General features: G+C 30.8%; 2 protein-coding genes across 2 annotated transcripts; one reads left to right on the forward strand and one right to left on the reverse strand.

Annotated features, from left to right (window-relative positions):
- Positions 1 to 495: 495 nt before the first annotated feature.
- Positions 496 to 1,555, forward strand: LOC109788687 (ethylene-responsive transcription factor ERF017). Its single transcript, XM_020347473.3, has one exon. It carries the CDS (start codon positions 652 to 654, stop codon positions 1,282 to 1,284), a length of 633 nt encoding a protein of 210 aa, XP_020203062.1. The 5' UTR covers positions 496 to 651; the 3' UTR covers positions 1,285 to 1,555.
- A 12,648-nt stretch (positions 1,556 to 14,203) lies between these two features.
- LOC109788684 (beta-galactosidase 15) lies at positions 14,204 to 19,111 on the reverse strand. The gene is made up of 17 exons (XM_020347469.3): positions 18,870 to 19,111; positions 18,564 to 18,772; positions 18,204 to 18,270; positions 18,019 to 18,111; positions 17,721 to 17,864; positions 17,544 to 17,632; positions 17,313 to 17,418; positions 16,987 to 17,074; positions 16,724 to 16,842; positions 16,467 to 16,628; positions 15,964 to 16,157; positions 15,771 to 15,874; positions 15,557 to 15,666; positions 15,230 to 15,460; positions 14,944 to 15,158; positions 14,582 to 14,858; positions 14,204 to 14,486 (listed from the first exon to the last, which is right to left on the reverse strand). Exons 1-17 carry the CDS (start codon positions 19,029 to 19,031, stop codon positions 14,379 to 14,381), a joined length of 2,478 nt encoding a protein of 825 aa, XP_020203058.2. The 5' UTR covers positions 19,032 to 19,111; the 3' UTR covers positions 14,204 to 14,378.
- Between the last annotated feature and the right edge of the window lie 1,669 nt (positions 19,112 to 20,780).

A 20,780-nucleotide genomic window follows, 5' to 3' on the forward strand; every position in this document is an offset into this window, starting at 1 on the left:
ACAATAATTAATAAAATCATATATAATATATTAATCAGACGATAATGCATAGTTTCTTTGATATTTTTGATCAAAATTTATAATACTTTTTAATTATAGATTATAAAAATTTGAACTAGAAGGTTCGAAAGAAAGTAGTAATTTAAAATTAAGCATGCTGCTAATGTAGCCGCAAACGTGAAGTGAAGAGAGAAGTGAGATTATGGCATCCTAGCTACTCCAACCCACTTAGTTGCGTCGTTGACCACATTAATAAGCATATAATATGTTGGATGTTGTAACTAAATTCACGTGGATTAAAAAAAAGGAATGTGGTGGTCCAAGTTTGTTTCCTCTAGGGACTGTCCTCGACGCGTAGGACCATGATCCACGTGTACACTCGCATGCACTTTCCTTTCCACTCCTCTCTACGCACACGCGCCTTTGAAGTCTTACATCACCATGAGTCAAACACCTTCACTCGCTTCAGCGCACGTATATATAGAGCCGCAAACAAACACACCCCTCAGACAAACGCAGAACGCAGCCAAACACAACAAACGACGACACCGATTCGATTCTAAGACATAACACAAACATCGTAAAACGCTTTTGCTTTTGCTTTTGCTTTTGCCTTTGCCTTTGCCTTTGCCTTTGCTTTTGCTTATTTAAATGGTGAAGCCCACCGCGGAAAAACAAACGGCCGAGCAGAACGATACGACGTCGTACAGGGGAGTACGGAAGAGGAAGTGGGGAAAATACGTGTCGGAAATTAGGCTGCCCAACAGCCGTAAGAGGATTTGGTTGGGTTCCTACGACACCGCCGAGAAGGCGGCGCGTGCCTTCGACGCGGCCATGTTCTGCTTACGTGGCAGCGGCGCTAGGTTTAATTTCCCCTCCGACCCCCCCGACATCGCCGGCGGGAGGACCATGACGCCCTCCCAGATTCAGATCGCCGCCGCACGCTTCGCCAATTCGGAGCCCCGAAAGGAGTGTTCGGGTCGACCCGTGGAGTCCTTGACTTCGGATGAGGACAGTCAGGAAACGACGTCGTTGCCTTTGGACACCTCGTCTCCTCCTCTCTCCGACGTCACAGTCCAAAACGACACCGAATTACTACACGGGTATCTCCCGGATCCCTTTTCGGATCTCGGGTCGGATAATTTCCAACCCGATTTTTCCTTTTTCCCGGGCTTCGATGATTTTAGTAGCGATTTTCTTTTTCCGGAGATTCCGAGTTTCGATTACGGAGAGGAGAATTTGGAGGGGTTGATAATTCAGGACTCGTTTTTGTGGAATTTCTAAGCGGGTCGGGTTGTGGATAGTTTTATTATATCCGGAACCGTGACGGGAACCCGGGTTGGTCAATTTTTATGAGGCCAAGCCCGTTACTGAAGGAAATGATTTTTTAATCACCATGTAGTTAAGGTTTCAATTTTTTGGGATGAGGATCTTACATCATTTAATTGTCACCATTGATCAATCATTTAATAAATTGTAAAGTTGCATTCTGATAGTGTAATTTTTGTGGCCATTCATTGAATTATAAAAGGATAAGATGTTTTGTGGGTATCAATTACGTAGTACTTGGTTTGGCTTTGGCGCATTAAATTTTAGTTGTGTGTATCCATTAGTGTTGTTGAGACGGGACATGTGATGATCACAGATAATGAAAGAAAACTCAAATATTGTGTACTACTACTGTGTTTGGAAAATGATTAAATAAAAAAAGTATATATGCTCTTCCCACGCGCTATAAAGAATAAGGAATGCATTTTCCATACACGGTGGTGGCTTTTAGGAGCAATTTTATCACGTGTGCTTATCTTATATTCTTAAATTTGTGACCAATTACGTGTTACAAAGGCAATAAGTACGTGAGTGAAAATGTGAGGCTCCCTTATATCAGTTATATGTAATGTAACTCTACTTTTCACTTTTCTTTTGTTGAGGCCCACTTGTATGTCACTGTACTTGTATATTGATAGTTATTATGTAGGTGTGAATGAGAAGTGTTAGATATAAGTGAAAAAAGATTTATAATATATAATATTTTAAGGTTTAGGATTAATTATAATGTGAAGTTTACTCATGAAATTTGCTTATCACATATTAACAAAGTTCTTTCAATATTTAACATCTCTCATATTCATTTTAGAGTCTTGTTATTGTGTAAGTGTCATATTGTGACACCCTTACTATCCCAACATATATTGTAATAATGAAAACTTAATAATAATTTTTTTTTTCAATTTCGGTAAAAAGGGTTCACATGAGAATCTTCAAAATTATTCTTCAATAATAAAAATGAAACACAAGAATTTACAAATTGTTTTCAAAAATAATATTTACAATTCTAATTCCATATAAAAATCTATGTCCTAAAGAAAATCCTCTGCCCCGATGTCACAATATCAGAGCATACCCACAACTCAATCGTTGGCATTCTAGATGTCACTCGTAGCCGGATCTTCCTCACCTAAAATATCCACAAATTGCACGGTGAGAAAAGAAAATATCTATATATATAGCACATAAGAAAACACAACATATTATCTCATTATAACTTAATATTCATAAATATTTCAACATATCGTATATCAATCAATCATGCATTGTCATCACGTTATAATTCTCAATCACCCAAATCATCACAAATCTTGCACTTCACACTATGCCAAGGTCACGCTACCCATTTAACAATCTCAGGTCGTGCTCACCCCTGATATAACACTGTGCCAAGGTCATGTTATCCCTATCCCAGGGCCGTGCTCACCCCTGACATGTTAACCAAGGTCACGATACCCATTTAACAATCTCAGGCCGTGCTCACCCCTGATATAACACTGTGCCAAGGTCACGTTATCCCTATCCCAGGGCCGTGCTCACCCCTGATATAACACTATGCCAAGGTCACATTACCCCTAGCCTAGGGCCGTGCTCACCCCTGACATGTTAACCAAGGTCACGATACTCACGTAACAATCTCGGGCCGTGCTCACCCCTGGTCATAGGTGTGAAGAACCACAATCACATCTCATTCACATTCCACACAACATCTCATAATTCAATTCCATACGCACATCTCAAGCAATTCACATCTAAGTCATCAATTTTTATCAAGTAATATAGCAATAAGATTCATAAATTAATATAATAATCAATTTTAATACAATCTTAACATAAAATGATAAAATTCCCAATTATTCCAAAACCTAACTCACAGGCACTTTTTTATAGTTTCGTTCTTCCTCTCAGGTCATCATTCTTACAAATTAAATATGTATTTCTAATCCTCAACACATACAGAATCTAATGAGATCATTAATTTCTCAAACAGAAATATTCTAATTTTTCCAAAACTTAGCTTACAGGCACTTTTCTATAATTTCGTTCTCTCTCCCAGATCATCATTCTTACAAATTATTGGCATATTTATAATCCTCATCACATACAGAATCTAATGGGATCATCCATTCCTCAAACAGAAATCATCCAACTTTTCACAACCTAACTTACAGGCACTTTTCTATAATTTCGTTTTCTCTCCCAGAGCATCATTTTTACCAATTAATCATATATTCATGTTCCTAAATACATACATAATCAAATAAGACCAATATTTCTTCAAACAGAAATAATTATAAAATTAGGGTTCTTCCTCTACCCAATTTCCTCATGTAACTCTACATATAAATAATTCCCTTTTCCCCCGTACCTGGATAAATGGGAACTAGGGCAGAACCTCCTCCTCTTTTTCCTTTAACAGGGACCGGAACTAAAATTAGGGTAGAACCTCCTCCTCTAGATTCCTCTTGGTCTTCAGAAAGAAGGAGAGGGAAAGAAGAGAGAACAGAAGAGAAGAAAGAATGAGAATGAGAGGTGTGTGAAAAATGAGAAGTGAAGCCCCCTATTTATAGGAATTCTGGCTCACCTACCACTACGGCCCGTTCTAAAAGCGGAACGGCCCGTTCTGGGCCCTTCAAACCTAAGTAAATTTCTCAACTGGAACGGCCCGTTCTAAAACCAGAATGGCCCGTTCTCAATCCTAGCAAAACAGCCCGTTCCAGTTTCAGAATGGCCCGTTCTCCAAACCAGAACGGCCCGTTCTCCAACCGGAACGGCCCGTTCTCAACTACGTTTTTAGGCAAAATCTTTATTCCAAAACGGCCCGTTTCACTTTTGAAACGGCCCGTTCCGGGCAACGAATTGGGCCCAAGGCCCAGTGAAAATTGGGCTGTTACACATATCACCTTTAAGAGAAATGTTAACAAATGATGCATTACTCCTTTGGTTGATTTTATATAGAGATTAAGAAGTGAGAAGATAAGATGGAAGTGAGAGATATAAAAAGGTTATTTTATGCTGTTTGGTTAATGAGAATAGAGAAAGAGAAAATATTTGTATGGGACCCATATGTTAGGAAATGGAAATGGATATCAATTATATCAAGATCAATATTAACAAATAATAATTAAAATAAAAAAAAATAAAAAAACAACATTTAAAATTTGGTTGAAGCACATGCATCTTTTAGAAAGAAGTAAATAAGAGTAGAAGAAAAATAATTAACTGAATAATATTTTTATTGAATGAAAAACAGGAAGAATTTACACAGTAAGGGATTTTTTGGTCGTTGCCAACTAACGACTTAGATTTAGCGAGGGAATGGTCCTATGCAAATCATTTGCTAATCCCTCACTATTATTTTTCACGAGGGATCATTCCTCCTCTAATTCACAATTTTCTTGTAGTATCCTCAATAATTGAGAACTTAGTCACTCATGACTAAGAATTACAACACTAGATGAATCTTTGAACAATCTGTGATTCATGTATTGATCTCACAAAAACCTCTTTAATCTCTCTATAATTGTACAAAAGAAAATGTATAATATGAACTAATAAAGAGACCCCTAGAAACCATAATTTTATAATAACTTCTTATGGACTTTTGGGTTGAGTCCAATTACTTAGAGCATCTATGTTGCTATCTCTGAGTGATCAAGTGAATATGTCCAGGTGTGTCCCCTGTCTTTACTCGCTCAAAGAGAATTTGTGGTAGCTCTAAGGGAGTTCTTCTCGCTTAAAGAGCCTAAGATGCTCGTTTTAAGTGACCATGTGTTTAAGGCTGCTCTCTGCCTTGACTCTTTCAAGCAAATTTCTAGTAGCTTTGAGCAATTTTCCATAGCCTAGAGTAATAATTCTAATTGAGACTTTGTAACTTTTCAAATTATCTTCTTCTTGTGATATTTCAACAAAGAAAAACATAAAAATACCTAATATTTAAATAATTAAACAAAATTTGAATTTACCTTTTGATTGAGTGTCTGTGGCCAAAATAAGATTTAAAAGCATAATATAGATCTATAATTGCCTAAATTGAATAAAATATCAATGTATATTTGGCAATTATCAATAACTTAAGGAAGCTTTTAGTACACAAAATTTTTTTACTTTCCCGAAAATCTGATATTGAGAATGTTTTTTTTTTTGAACATTTGGTTTGTTATTTAAAAAATAACATTCATAAAAAATATTGGTTTGTTATTTAAAAAATAATATTCATAGGAAACATTGTTTTCTAGGTATGGTTTTTGTGTAGGTTTTCCATAAAATTATTTTCATGGAGAGGTGAAAAACTAACTTTTTCTGAGATAAATTCTTTTTATTGTAGTAAAAATATCATGTGACATTTATTTGCTTATTTAATATAGAAAAATCATTCACAAGCATTTATAAACATTTATGATTAATCAAACAAATTTTCAGGGAATCATGATTCTCAGGATTTATGATTCTCATAAATCATCATTTTCAAACATAAAAAAAACTTGTCATATACCAAATATTCCTTAAAAGAAAAATGTAATGTATGGGCCAACGTTTGTCTTTAAAAAAATGAGTTCATAGCCATTTATTGTCGATGCAAAATTTATCACCCTATCAATTAATAAAGAATTATTTTTGGTATAACTTTTAAAATAATTATTATAAAAGTCAACAAAAGTACCATAAAACATATTATATATAAAATTCTTATTTTTTTTCTCTTAATATGTCCATATGATTAAAAAACTAAAATATATAAGATAAAAAGCGATTAACATTTTTTAAGTTTAGTCTAAGAATGACATCAACATAAAACAATTCTATATTTTATAATAGAGATTATTATGCATGTGAGAAACATGCAATTATCACAATACAATATCATATATTATTAACCAACAAAAATCTTAACTAGAAGAAGTTTTGATTTATTGAGGTTCTTAAATTTCAGAAATTGTCTCGGAATTAAGCCATTCTATTTCACAAATTTGTGTCATCCTACACCAATAGAAAATTGAGCTGTTTAGCAATTTATCTTCAATACTTAGCATTCATAGCTGACACCACTATCATCAATTAAGATCATTTGCTTAGAGTTAAATACATATATATATATATATATATATAGAGAGGAAGGTTCAAACGACACCGGTGTAACTTTAACTAAGTATTACACCGCTCAATAACTTTATATTAAATGTAAATTTTGTAAATCCAACCGTTAGATTGAAAGTTCATATCTCTTAGATCATATATATCAAATTTTATATTAATCTAAGATGATTTGATACTTCATTCTCATAAAACAAAATTGACGTAATATATACATTTCAAAATATACTAAAATATGAACACTTTGATTACCTTCAAGTTGTTCAATTTTAACAAAATTTGACATATATGATCTAAGAGATACGAACTTTCCATCTAACGGTTGGATTTACAAAATTCACATTTAATTTAAAGTTATTAAGCGGTGTAACACTTAGTAAAAGTTACACCGCTTAATAACTTTAAATTAAATGTGAATTTTGTAAATCCAACCGTTAGATGGAAAGTTCTTATCAATTTATATATGTATGTCAAATTTTATTAAAATTGAACAACAACTTGATAGTAATCAAAGTGTTCATATTTTAGTATATTTTGAAATAAATATATTACGTCGATTTTGTTTTATAAATTTGAAGTATCAAATCATGTTGGATTACTATAAAATTTTATATATAGGATCTAAGAGTAAAGAACTTTCAATCTAACGGTTGGATTTATAAAATTCACAATTAATATAAAGTTATTGAGCGGTGTAATACTTAGTAAAAGTTACACCGGTGTCGTTTGAACCCACCTTTTATATATATATATATATATATATATATATATATATATATATATATATATATATATATATATATAATTCGTATTCAATGTTATATAGGATTATCTATGGTAAAAAGGAATAATATAACACTTCGATAACTACAAACAATCAATCAACAAAAATAATTAGGAAGAGTATCTGGTCCATTATTTGTCTTCAATGCTTCCACAGTTGTATGATAACTACGTTTCTTCATCTTCATCTTTAGAACAGTCTAGCTCCAATTTTGAGTAATCAATTTCCTTTCCATTAGAGTTAAATATATGATTATTATCACATCTATCATAATCACAAAAACACACTATCACAATATACCTTCCAAAAAGCTTCTAAAACGTCGCTAATCCAAGAAAACCTTTTGGCAAATGTTGCACTATGTCCATTAACTACCAACTCAACCATGTTCAAGTTAAGTTCTTCATCCTCAAATGATTATCACCATGTTTCAAAGCTTCTCTCTAGTGAAAAAAATTAATATTTTTGTTTATTCATATATTTTTTTAAAAAAAAATTACTTCCCTCATCCTTATATATAAAACTATTTTCGCATTTTTGTTGGTCCCTTTTTATAAGATATTTTTCTAATTGTCAATTATATAAATTATATTTTTTGTAAAATTAAATATTCTTATTTAACTAGCATGTTTTAAACAAAAAATATTTAAAATTAATTGGATAACGATTCTCTATCTTATTAAGATTGAAGAAGATAAATAAACATATAGATATTTATCTCATCTAGTTTGACATTATTCTTTTTCCAAATATTAATTAAAAGGATGAGAAATAATTAACTGAAAAGAGAGAATGTTGATTTAAAATATATTAAGATTGTAACGTAGTAAGTTATTTCAGAAGGTTCAAAAGCCTAGTGTGGGTGATTTAGTAGTCCAGAACGGGCCGTTCCCAAACTGGAACGGGCCGTTCCAAACTACTAAATTGACCTATAAAATGTAGTTGAGAACGGGGCGTTCCAAACTCTAGAACGGGCCGTTCTAGATGGAGGACAAGCCGTTCTAGATGAATCCCAGAACGGGCCGTTCTGATTTTAGAACGAGCCGTTCTGCATGTGATTTTTGTACGTGATGAAGGGGTGCAGAACGGCCCGTTCCGGATTTGAAACAGGCCGTTCTGGCCACTTTTAAACTTCTATAAATAGAGGTTGTGTGGTTGAGGAGAAATTGAAGTTTTTAGAGAGAAGGACTCTGGGTCTGTGAGCTCCTTTCTCTCCCAAATTTCTCTGTATGATTCCTTTTCTCCTCTAGATCACTAATGTGTTCTGTCTTTTCTTGAAATTCAGATTAAAAAGCTTGTTTTGGGTGGATTGAAGTTCCGGGTTGAGCTTCGGAGGGGAATTCTACTTCTTTTCAATTTTTGGCTAATTTGAGCCAATCTTCAGGTGAGGGAAGCTAGAATGTTTATTGTTTAGGTTGCATGTGAGTTTAGAAACTCAATTGATGCATGAATGTCGAGAATCCATAGATGGATTGAAGAAAATCTCATTTTTGGGGTTTTGAGAAAAATGAGGATTTTGATGATTTTGATGCATAGGTTGGATGCATGTGAGATTTAAGTTTATTTTTGAGTTGTATGGAGCCTATGCATTGTGTTTTGTGTTTGCATGTGACTAGATTTGTTAGTTTGGATGAGAGTTTTGAACTCTCTAACTGGGATTAGGCCGGGCGCCCTCAGGCTGCGCAGGGCGTGAACATGTTTATTTGTGATAGTTGAAATGATGCTTCGACATGTGTTGAAAGTTGAAGTTTTAGATCATGTATGTGTGATATATGATGTATGATGATGTGTGATTCATATGTATGCTTGGTAATGATATATATGAATGTTTAAATATGATATGACATGTGTATATGTTCATATGAGTATGATTATTGGTCATGATGGTGGGTAGACCATGTATGATGTATGATGCATTATTGCATGTGATGCCTTATGAATGTGTCTAGCCTAGGACTTGAGGAGAGGAAAATATTTTCAAACTGGAAGAGCTCACATAAAGTCTCTTGAGAGTGGTGTTTGGATAGACCACTGATATATGAGAGTGGTGCCCAAGTAGGCCACTGGATTTGGGAGAATGGTGCTCAGGTAGGGCACTGGGTTGGGTGAGTTTCCTCTAAGTCCTTAGCTAGTGTTGGAGCGGGGTATGAGGTCAAGGGTTATTCCCTTAACCAAATACTCGGGAAGGTGCGTGGATCCTTACGGATAGTCGGTGAGCGAACTCCACAATTGACTTGGTAATGCATGCCAAGGTCGTGGTAAGCCCGTACCCAGCTGTGCTATACCTGACGGTGGATCTGGACTTCCAATTGTGTAAGTGACATCATCCGAGTAAACTCGAGTGAGGATTATATCCTGTTTAGCTGTGACCGAGCGGGCGCATTGGGCGTGAAAACGGTTGGGGTGGTTTCGATAGGATGGAATGTCACTTATATAGCTCTGTTGTTAAGGAGATCTCCTAGGTGTATGCGTGACGACGCATTAGATGATTGATATGCATTGATATCTATCATGAGATGCATTTATTGCATGATTGTTAATATGATGAAGTGTGTGGTGTTTGACTTCATGATTGGTGGATTATATTTTATGCATGAGTAGTATTGGATAGAGTGTATGTTGTGACTCTATGAATATGATTAATAGTTGGATGATTGTGTAGTAGAGATTTTATTCTGTACTTGTATGATTGATTTTTGAACTCTAGCTTACCCTTTTGTTTTCATGTGATAGGACTGCGATGATCATACTTGGTATGGGAGCAGGTCAGGGATAGCTTGGAGTTGAGGTGACCGTTGTGAGACGAGGATTTTATCCTAGTGTCAGAGTTACCTTCTGGGGTAACAGTAGTTTGTGCTTGACCGGCACTAGGAGTTATTATTTTGGATGACTGTACATATGCAGTGTTATATTTTATATTTAGAAACATAGTTGTTATTTTTATTTATATATATATATACTTGCATGTATGTGTTATCCAGTTTAATATTCTCTTAGTTAACTAGTAGTAATGCGATTCTACTAAGTGTAGGGACCATAGCGGGTCGTTACAAAGATAATTTTAAAAAATAGTTTAATTAAATTATTAACAAATTTCACTCATAACTAAATTAATTATTTTTCTTAAATAGTATAATTTAGTTGAAAAGGTTTTATAAATAAAGACAAAGGTAGTAACCATATTAAGCATCACTATAACTTTCATCTCTTTAACATTTGACTCTAACCAAGAAGAAGATCTCATTCTCTCTCTCTCTCTCTCTCTCTCTCTCTATATATATATATATATATATATATATATATATATAATATATATATATATATATATATATATATATATATATATACATATGGGGAATGCTAATATACTCCCACCTATTTTTTAGTGGGAGTATGTTAGCAACCTACACCAAAATTTTAGGACAAAAAAACCACTCATTTCTTTTGATTTAGTTAATTTGTATAAAGGATATTATAGTAATTTAATTTAATTTTAAATGAAAATAAAATATTTTCTCTCTCTTATTAACTTCATTCTCTAAGTCATTTCTCTCTCCTATTAAATTTCTTTTCCAACTCATTTCTCTTTCCTATTAAATTCTTTCTCCAACATATTTATCTCTCTCCTATTAAATTCCTTCTTTAACTCATCTCTCTCATCTCTCATGATGTCTCCCCCCTCTCTCTAAACAAATAAAAATTAATTTTTAGAAAAAATAAATTAATTGAAGAATGAAATTAATAAGAGAGAGAAAATATTTTATTTTCATTTAAAATTAAATTAAATTATTATAATATCCTTTGTACGAATTAACCAAATAAAAAAAATGAGTGATTTTTTTGTCCTAAAATTTTGGTGTAGGTTGCTAACATACTCCCAGTAAAAAATAGGTGGGAGTATATTAACATTTCCCTATATATATATATATAAGGAGGGATCCGTTTACTTCAGGAGTAAGTATACCTAGACTTACTCTGTTTAATAACTCATGTTTTATATCAAATCTCAATGATTCAACCATTGAATTTAAAGTTTTTAATGCATAGATCAAATCTGCAAATTTTTAAAAAAAATTTGAAAATCATTTGATATTTTGTTTCATTAATTCAAATTGATAGATAATTATAAAAATATTTTATACGTTGATATTTATTCAAACATTTTATACGTTGATTTAAATTAATAAAAGCAGTATCAAATGATTTTCAAATTTTTTAATATTTGCAGATTTGATCCATGCATTAATAACTTTAAATTCAACGATTGGGTTGTTGAAATTTGATATAAAGTATGAGTTATTGAATATAATAAATCTACTCTCTCTCTCTCTCTCTATATATATATATATATATATATATATATATATATATATATATATATATATATCTTAGATCATATATGTCAAATTTTATTAAAATTGAACAACAACTTGAAGGTAATCAAAACGTTCATATTTTAGTATATTTTGAAATGTATATATTACGTCCATTTTATTTTATGAGAATGAAGTATCAAATCATCTTAGATTAATATAAAATTTGACATATATGATCTAAGAGATATGAACTTTCAATCTAACGGTTGGATTTTCAAAATTCACATTTAATATAAAGTTATTGAGCGGTGTAACACTTTGTAAAAGTTACACTGGTGTCGTTTGAACCCTCCTATATATATATATATATATATATATGATGAGGGATTCACTTATTCCAAGAATAAGTCTTGGTGGACTTATTTCACTCAATAACTCATCATCTACATTAAGTTTTACCAATGTAACTATTAAATTAAAACTTCTTAATGCATAAATTAAATCTGTAATTTTTTTCCAAAAATTGAAAACTTTGATACTTTGTTACAGTAATTCAAATTGATAGATAATCATAAAAGTATTTTACTCGCCAATTTGATTTAATGAAACGAAGTATCATATGATTTTTATTTTTTTCTAAAATTTTGTAAACTTGATCCATACATTAAGAACTTTTAAATTAACAATTGAATTATTGAAAGTCAATGTAGATTATAAGTTATTGAGTGAAATAAGTTTACCAAAACTTACTTTTGGAGTAAGTGAATAAAGAGAGAAGAGGGATCCACTTATTCTTTAGACTCACTCTACTTGATAACTCATGTTCTACATTAAATTTTAACGATTCAACTGTTAAATTAAAAGCTTTAATGCATGAATCAAGTATGTAAAATTTTTAAAAATTTAAAAATTATTTGATGTTTCATTTCATTAATTCAAATTGATGAATAATGTATAAATATTTTATATGTTAATTTGAATTAATAAAAATGGAGTCTCAAATAGTTTTCAAATTTTTAAAAATTTGAAAACTTAATTTATGCATTCAAAACTTTTAATTCAACAATTTGATAGTTAAAATTTGATATAGAGCACATGTTATAGAGTGAAGTAAGTCATGTTCTACATCAAATTTTCAAAATTTAACTGTTGAATTAAAATTTTTTAATACATAAATCAAAATTATAATTTTTTAAAAAAATTAAAAATTATTTGATACTCTATTTCATTAATTTAAATTAACAGATAATCCTAAAAATATATTTTTTTTACCATAACTTGAATTTATATAACAAAATATCAAATAATTTTTATTTTTTTTTAAATTTTATAAACTTATTCTATACATTAACAATTTTTATCTCTTCCATTTTACAATTATCAATAAATTCTAACCAAAAAGTGAGTAGTGTATTACTAACACCATGTAGTTGGGAAATTGAAAACCTAGTATACCGTATATTTCTTGAATGGAATCACACAAGTGATAGGCACTTACTATGTCGCTAATTTTCATTACATCGGGTTTAGTCATTTTACCTCCATTATTTGTTGTCAATGAATTCAATTGTTTTCTTCACAAAGAGTCAAATTCAATTGTTTTAAATATATACTTTTTAAATACATTTTTTTTTATATACGAGAACATACACCGAAGGCGCCTAAGACACGCAACATGAACTTATGACGAATGATATCTTTGAAAATAATTTAAATTTCTGTATATTCCTACGGTCAAATGTATATTCTCTTAGTTAAATAATTTAATTAAGTTATAATAATAATAAGTAAATAATAAATTTAAAATTATGCATTTAACTAAAAATATAATATTATTTTTTAAGCTCTTTGTTGCTAATTAATTTTTTATATAATATCTGAATTAATACATTATTAATAACTTAATATATAATTTTTGAAAATATATAAATTAATTGAAGCTATATATAAATATGACACGTTCTCTAGGAGTCTATCCAAACCTAATAAAACTTATGGAGATGGGAATGAATTTAAACCCATTTTGACAGTCCTTGGTGTAGCCCTTATAAGTGTAAAATATATAGTATTTCTAGTCATAACTTTGTATTTAAGATGGAAATTGAACTCTCATCCTTAATTAAGGAGCACAAGTGTGAACCTTTAATAACTTATTTATGTTTAATAGAGAGAAAAAAAATTATGTAAAAAAGTAGAGATTATTATTCCTATTATATCATTTGATATTGAAAAATAAAAAAAATTATGAAAAACACATTAAATAATATGTAGAAACAACAAAAATTTGTAATTTTCTATAAAATTCAATCAATAACTGTAAATATGTTTAAACGAGGTTTTTAATCATTTATGCCTTAATTTATGTCTTCATACTTTTATGTATAATGTCAAGTTCTACTTTTCACATACTTTTATGTCTTCAATTTGAAAAATAAAAAATAAAAATAAAGTCACATTGATTTAATTAAAAGTATATTATAACTTTACTAAAATTTAGAGATAAATACATCGTTATTTATGTATTTTAAAAAACAATTTCACTTAAAAAGTCTTCATATCTCCATCACGAATGAAACAATGCTAGGATTCGCTGCTAATTCTAGTGTGTAGTACCACCGAGTTTTAGGATATGGAATTTGGCTCTTCTCAGCAAATAAAGTGAATCAAAATCGGAGAATACTAAAATAAAGGCCTCTAAACTTTATTTATAATTAAAAAAATCTTGCGAGTCTCAAGTGTAAATGCTAACATAGAGCTAATTAATAACATTTTTTTTTGAAAACCACAATATAAACTAAATTGCACCTAAAATTGATCACCCTAATCTACTTAACAAACTGTGCACCCTAATCTACTCAACAAACTGCTTCAACAGCGAGCCTCTTAACCACATCTCCACAACTTGTTTTTCCGAATGATTTTTCTGAAACCTCAATTGAGCACGATTCCTTGCCCACACATGCCTATAAAATTACCCAAAAATGAATCAACTTAATTCATCATCATATTATGCACATAACTATAGGAAGAAACAAATAAAAAATGATGAAAATCTCACCTTTTGTACAATGGACAAAGCCTCACTTTTGCTTTCGCAACTTCCCTTAGTAAATGCTCCACATTCGCCTTGTGGGTTGCCAAAACTTGCGAACTTTATATCCGAAATGGGACGTCCATGACATGACAATTCCAAAGTCTTATTCTCTCGAGTATTTCCACAAGCAGTCCCAACAAAAATTGTTTGGAAATTCACTAGTGATGGATTCCCACCAATTTCCTCAAACAACACCAATGTGTTCACACCATCTTTAATAAAGGACCGAGGGACATGGTACCTGAATTATTTCAAAAACCACATTACATGTTGTGATAAAATAAAGTAAGTAATTAACTACTAGAACCAATTAATTAAGCAATTACCATCTTTGTGTGGGCTTGCCACAATTGGAAACACATTTTTTGTCGCTGTACTCGCCACGGTAGTCACAAGGCTCATCACTACAACCTTCCTCCATTGCGTTATAACTAGGCCACATGCGACCAAGATTTTGACCATTCACCCAAGCATAACCTTTTCCCATTCCTTGCAAATCCACAACAACAGGGTCTGACCCTAGAGGAGCTTTGAAAGTGGTCTAACAATTATAAACACATTATTATTAATTAATTAATTAGTTCAACCAAAGAATTAAAGGAAGCAATTTACCTTGTACCAAGTGAACTTCCTGTTTATGGGTAGGTCAGATTCCCATTTGGAAGCAGAAGCATAGGGCGAGTCTTCACTGAAAAATTTGTTATCCCAACCATGCAACCCAACCTTGTATGTCCATTTGTGTTTGGAAAGATCTTTGACGATGGTTTCATCACCTTTTCTACCAATTACCTCAATGGGCCCAACAAGACCAGCTTGCCATTTATCATAGTTTTCCCCATAGTTCTGTTCCACACATTATCATACATTAACATAACAATTAACAACTATTGTAAATATTTCATGCATGATTCAATCCTATGGTCTATTAATCTGTGATACCTGAAGTCCAACGGTGACACTAAGCAGGCTGATAATATTCTTTCCGGGCTTCAATTTAATCTTAGTTTCAAATTTATCGTGTCGAATGCCATATGTGGCCCAATGGGAGCCTAAATCCATCAACCAAAGAGAGATCGTGTTATTATTAAATAAAATTTTGAAACAACTATAGTTATCATATATCAATGTATCTATGTATGCAACATAATATTACCAATATGTTCTCCATTGATGAATGCATAAATCGCATGGCCAGTGCCACTAATCCTAAGAGATATATCATCTGACCAAATTGGATCACTTTGATTAAGATCAAGTCTAGCATTGAAAAGAAAAAGTGTTAGCAACTTTTGAACAGAGGAACAAAAGAAGAGAGAAAATTAAGAGGGCATGGCATGATCAATTACCTTGTCATGTACCAAAGATAGTCGCTATCATCAGCAGCAGCTCTTTTTTGATCAATGAGTATATTTGAAGAGAAATTTCCTTTGCCAAGGAGAGCATCATCAATGTTCTCAGCTCTCCACACCCACTTCAAAGCTGTTGGTTCATCTTCAGCTTTGTTTTTTCCCTTTACCATGAGGGAGGTTTGAACATTCACCTGATCATGAAAAAATATATATGGACCAATTGAGAACACTATTATTGATCATAGGAAACAAAATTATCTAGCTAGCATCTGCTAAATATTTGTTGAGAACATAAGTAGTTAAACATTGAAAAAAAACTCTATCAATGAATTATTATTAGTAAACAACACAAATAAATTTGATACTATATCTTAATCTGAAACTTTAAAACATTAGATTTATGGTCTTTTTTAGTTACATGTTCCTTAATATAATGCGAGACTCTTATTCACACTCATACACCAACAATATTATTATAAAAAAATAAAGTAAAAGGTTACCTTTGCTGTGTTGTACTCTTCAGTTCGACAATCAGGAAGAAGGCTCACAGACCAAGCAGGAACATTATATTTATTTCCTCTGAATGTTACAGTGGCATCAGAGGTGGTGTTGGTGTTGGTCAAGAAGCAGCTTGATGAATCTTTTGTGGCATAGATAGTAGCCTACAAGTTGAAATTGTGTATCATAATAACTAGTTAAAAAAAAAAATCATAGTCAGCGAATTTTTATGTGTTGTGTTTGGTAGTATTCATTTTACCTTTACAGAGTTGCCAAGATCAGTTTCGGATACGTTTCCATTGGTGAGACTGTTCTCCATTGATTTCAGAACCAAGTGAAGTTCTTTGAGGTGACCCCATTTTGGCTGGGCAATGTTTCCTGCAAATTACAAAAGAAAATGGTTATCCGAGACTCGAATTTGAAATCATTCATTAAACTGAAACCACTCTACATCAGTTGATTCACGTACTCAGTGATACGTTTATTTTATGAAAAGTTCATGATAGAAATAAATGCAATTACCATATTCATCTAGAGGAGCATCGTAATCATATGTAGTAGTAATGTATGGACCACCAGCTGTTCTGCCAAAATTAGTCCCACCGTGATACTGGAGAAAAAAAATATATATATAAAGTTATCTATGAACATGGATGAAATATGTTTCTATAATAATTGTATAAAAGATACAGTTTCATTATTTGAACATAAAGAAAATTAATAACTAAGAGTAGTTGTATACTGTGTCAATCGCCCTATTAAGTTTTCCAATGATCAAATATTGGAACCCAAAAAACTAAGAAAACCACTATGATTACTTGGTTAGGTTAATAAGTTGAATTATTTACCATATAGTAGTTTTGGAATGTGCCTCCGGTTTGATAAAACCTTGCCACAGCATAGGCAACATCTTCAGCAGTTCTGTGTGGATCTCTGCTACCCCAATTCTTGAACCTTGGAGTAGAAGAAAAGTAATTGAGGATTACAAAATAAATTTAATAACAAAAACTCATAAAGCCAAGGCAAAAATGTTTTGAAGATCAAAAAGTTGACCAAGTCAAACATGTATTTAAACCTACCATCCAACCCAATTTTCGGTCCACATCTTAGGGCTGTTAGCGTTATTGGGCTTGAAGTCGTGACAATACCAACCATTGCAAGTATTGATCTAACATTCAATTAAAATAAAACAAAAATCATTAGCTTCAAGAAAGAAATAAAAACTATATAACATTAATACAAAGCATTAAAATTACCATGGGTTGAGGTGCATTGGATTGTTGGCACATGATCCATGGAACCCCAATGTTGAAGGACTCTGCCATGTTGGCGCACCAATCTATATAAGCTTTGCCAGCATCTCCATAAGTCGACATCACATTGCCATATTCATTCTCGATCTTTTTTTTTTTTTTTTATCATTAAAAATCAATTAAAAAACTCATAATTTCAAGATAGAATAAGAAGCCTTATCTTATTATTATAATGTACGTGTATGTGTGTGATATATATATCATTAACAATTAAATTTACTACAAAAAACAAATACACTACCTGAGATAAAATTATGGGACCCCCTTGAGAAGCAAATAGTTTCTCTTTTCTGACCATATCCACAATCAGAGTAGTAAAGTTTTGCATCTCATTCTGTGAATCCCAAAATAAAATTGATATGATTAATTTTGAATATATATCACCAAAAATATTATAGCAAGTTAAAAAGTACAATTTTTTTTTACCATGTACACTTTATTTGCCGTCCGAATCTCCACACCAGGTAGATTGTGAACCCACACAGGGATCCCTCTAAAATTAAACAAATGAGAGTTTTATAATACTCATAATGTAACACATGTAACTAAAGTAAAGAATACTATGTAACCTTTGTTGCCTTCGTTATAATTATTTTTTAAAGGATAAAATTTTCATACAGTTTATTAAGTGTAATTGGTATTTAAGGCAGAGTATATAATATTAAAGTAAGACTCTAATTCTATTAAAAAAATAGTATCAACTATATTAAAAAATTGTATTTAAGTTTTGTCAATTTTTAAAAAATATGAAAGGGTGAAGTGATATGAAGTTATAAAGTTAAGTACCCATAATCCCATTCAGCACAGACATAGGGGCCAATGCGAAGCACAGCAAAAAGTCCTTCATCTTGAATGGTCTTGAGAAATCTAATGAGATCATTATTGCCAGTGAAATCATATTGGCGACGAACAGGTTCATGTGCATTCCAGAAAACATATGTTTCAATAGCATCTAACCCTCCTTCTTTTGCTTTTTTAATCAAATCAGGCCACATCTAATGTACATAAAATAAAAAATGTTAACTAATAATTAATATCATGAAAGATAAACAAAAGAACACATTCAAAGAACAAATGTTAAAGGAATAATACCCCAGGTGTGCTTCTAGGATAATGAATTGATCCAGATATTAGCACCCTCCTCTTCCCATCAATTTTGATGGCTCTTCCATCATGAGTGACTTTAACGGCATTGATGCCATACAAGAACAAGCTAAGAAAACAAATGCACACAAAAGTTTTCAAAGGAGCCATATCTGTAAAATGTGTTGTGAATTCTAGGAAGTAGCTATCTTTATATACTAGAATTATGCTCAAGTTTAAATGCTTATTAGTCGGTGTTTCAGAATAAAATTTGTTTATCTTTATTTTATCCTTGTTATAGAATCTTAACTGATATCATTTTGTTAAAAGAGATCTTTAAATCAGTTAATTTGATTGTTGATAAAGAGGGAAACTAGAGGGGAAGAAGAAAAAAATAACAACTATTAGTCCTGTATAAAATAATAAAATAAATATTTATTTCTATATCATTTGAACTGATTATATTTATCTAAGAATATTATGCGGACTTCAAACTATTTGATAATATGCTCATTCATTTTGCGGCATGAGGGTAGGTAACAGCTTCCTTTGTTATTTTCTAAGTGTTTCTCTCTCTTGGAACCAAACTTAACTTTAGCTACATGCAGGTATACAAGCTCTATCTTAAAAAACATATGTCAATTGCAGATATTTCTCATTCTGTTTCCTATTCTTGTATTTACAAGTTTTAGTATATAAAAAAATGCTTTCTCTCTAGTGAGCAAAACCACCTTAGATACAAGTTAAGCATATGAGCTCAGCTAATTTAAAAATTGTAGATACAAATGACAACTTTTGCTTTTTTTTTTTTTAAGAAACGAAAAATTACAATTATTTAAATTATTTTTTCTTATCTATTAAAATTACATTCACAATATCAAATTGAAACTTAAGATGTTATTCACTCTATTAGGTTGGTCCTAATAGTTCAATCATTTAAATTATTTATGATTGAGATTTGTAGTTCAATCTACAATTCTATGGCAGTTATGATAAGAAGTTTTTTTTATTTATTAAATAATATTATATTAATAATAAGAAGCATTTACATTAAAATTCATTAAAGCATGGACCCTTTCTCACTATACCTATCATGATGTCTTAACTAATTTAGCTTTTATTTACATAATTATTTATAAATTAAATTTTAATATTTTAAAATCAATTATAAATAAATAAAAATCTTATATTACAATATTTATCAACTTTCAACCCCTATATATTAAACATGAATATCTATTTTACAAGAATATTTTTAGGGACTTTTCTTTAATAAGAGGATTATAGAGATTTTCTTCACTTCTTATCAAATTCAATTGTTATTTATCAATAATTATTTATAAATTAAGTATTAATATTTTAAAATAAATTACTAATAAATAATTTTTTTTTATCACAATACAAATTATTTATCATAAATGTAAAATATAATTTATATATTTAAAAATATTTATATATACTAATTTTAAATATAATTTATATATTCAAACATAATATATTTTTCTATATAAATTATAACAACCCCTATTTAAACTATGTTTTCGACAGTACTGTTTTTAGAGGTTTATCTTCAACAAGAAAATTTGTAAAAAAAAAAATTTAACTTTTTATCTAATTCAATTTTTATTTATCATAATTATTCATGAATTAAATATTAATATTTTAAATTAAATTATCAATAAATAAAAAATAATTATTTTACTACGATACAAATAATTTATCATAAATTTAAAACACGTGAACTGTTTTTTTAAATTTTTTTCTCTAAAAGCCTTTTTGTTATTTTTTTTTTATGTGTTTGTCTAAACTTCTTTTAAAATAAGCAGTTTGTTGTTTTTTTTTTAAGAAGCAATTTCTATCTCTTTCTTAAAAAATTGCTTTCTTTAAAAACACTTGTTTAAAAAAAACTCATTTTTAAGT

Source organism: Cajanus cajan, chromosome 1, assembly GCF_000230855.2.
Source record: "Cajanus cajan strain Asha chromosome 1, NIPB_CcT2T_4, whole genome shotgun sequence".
Lineage (NCBI taxonomy): Eukaryota > Viridiplantae > Streptophyta > Magnoliopsida > Fabales > Fabaceae > Cajanus > Cajanus cajan.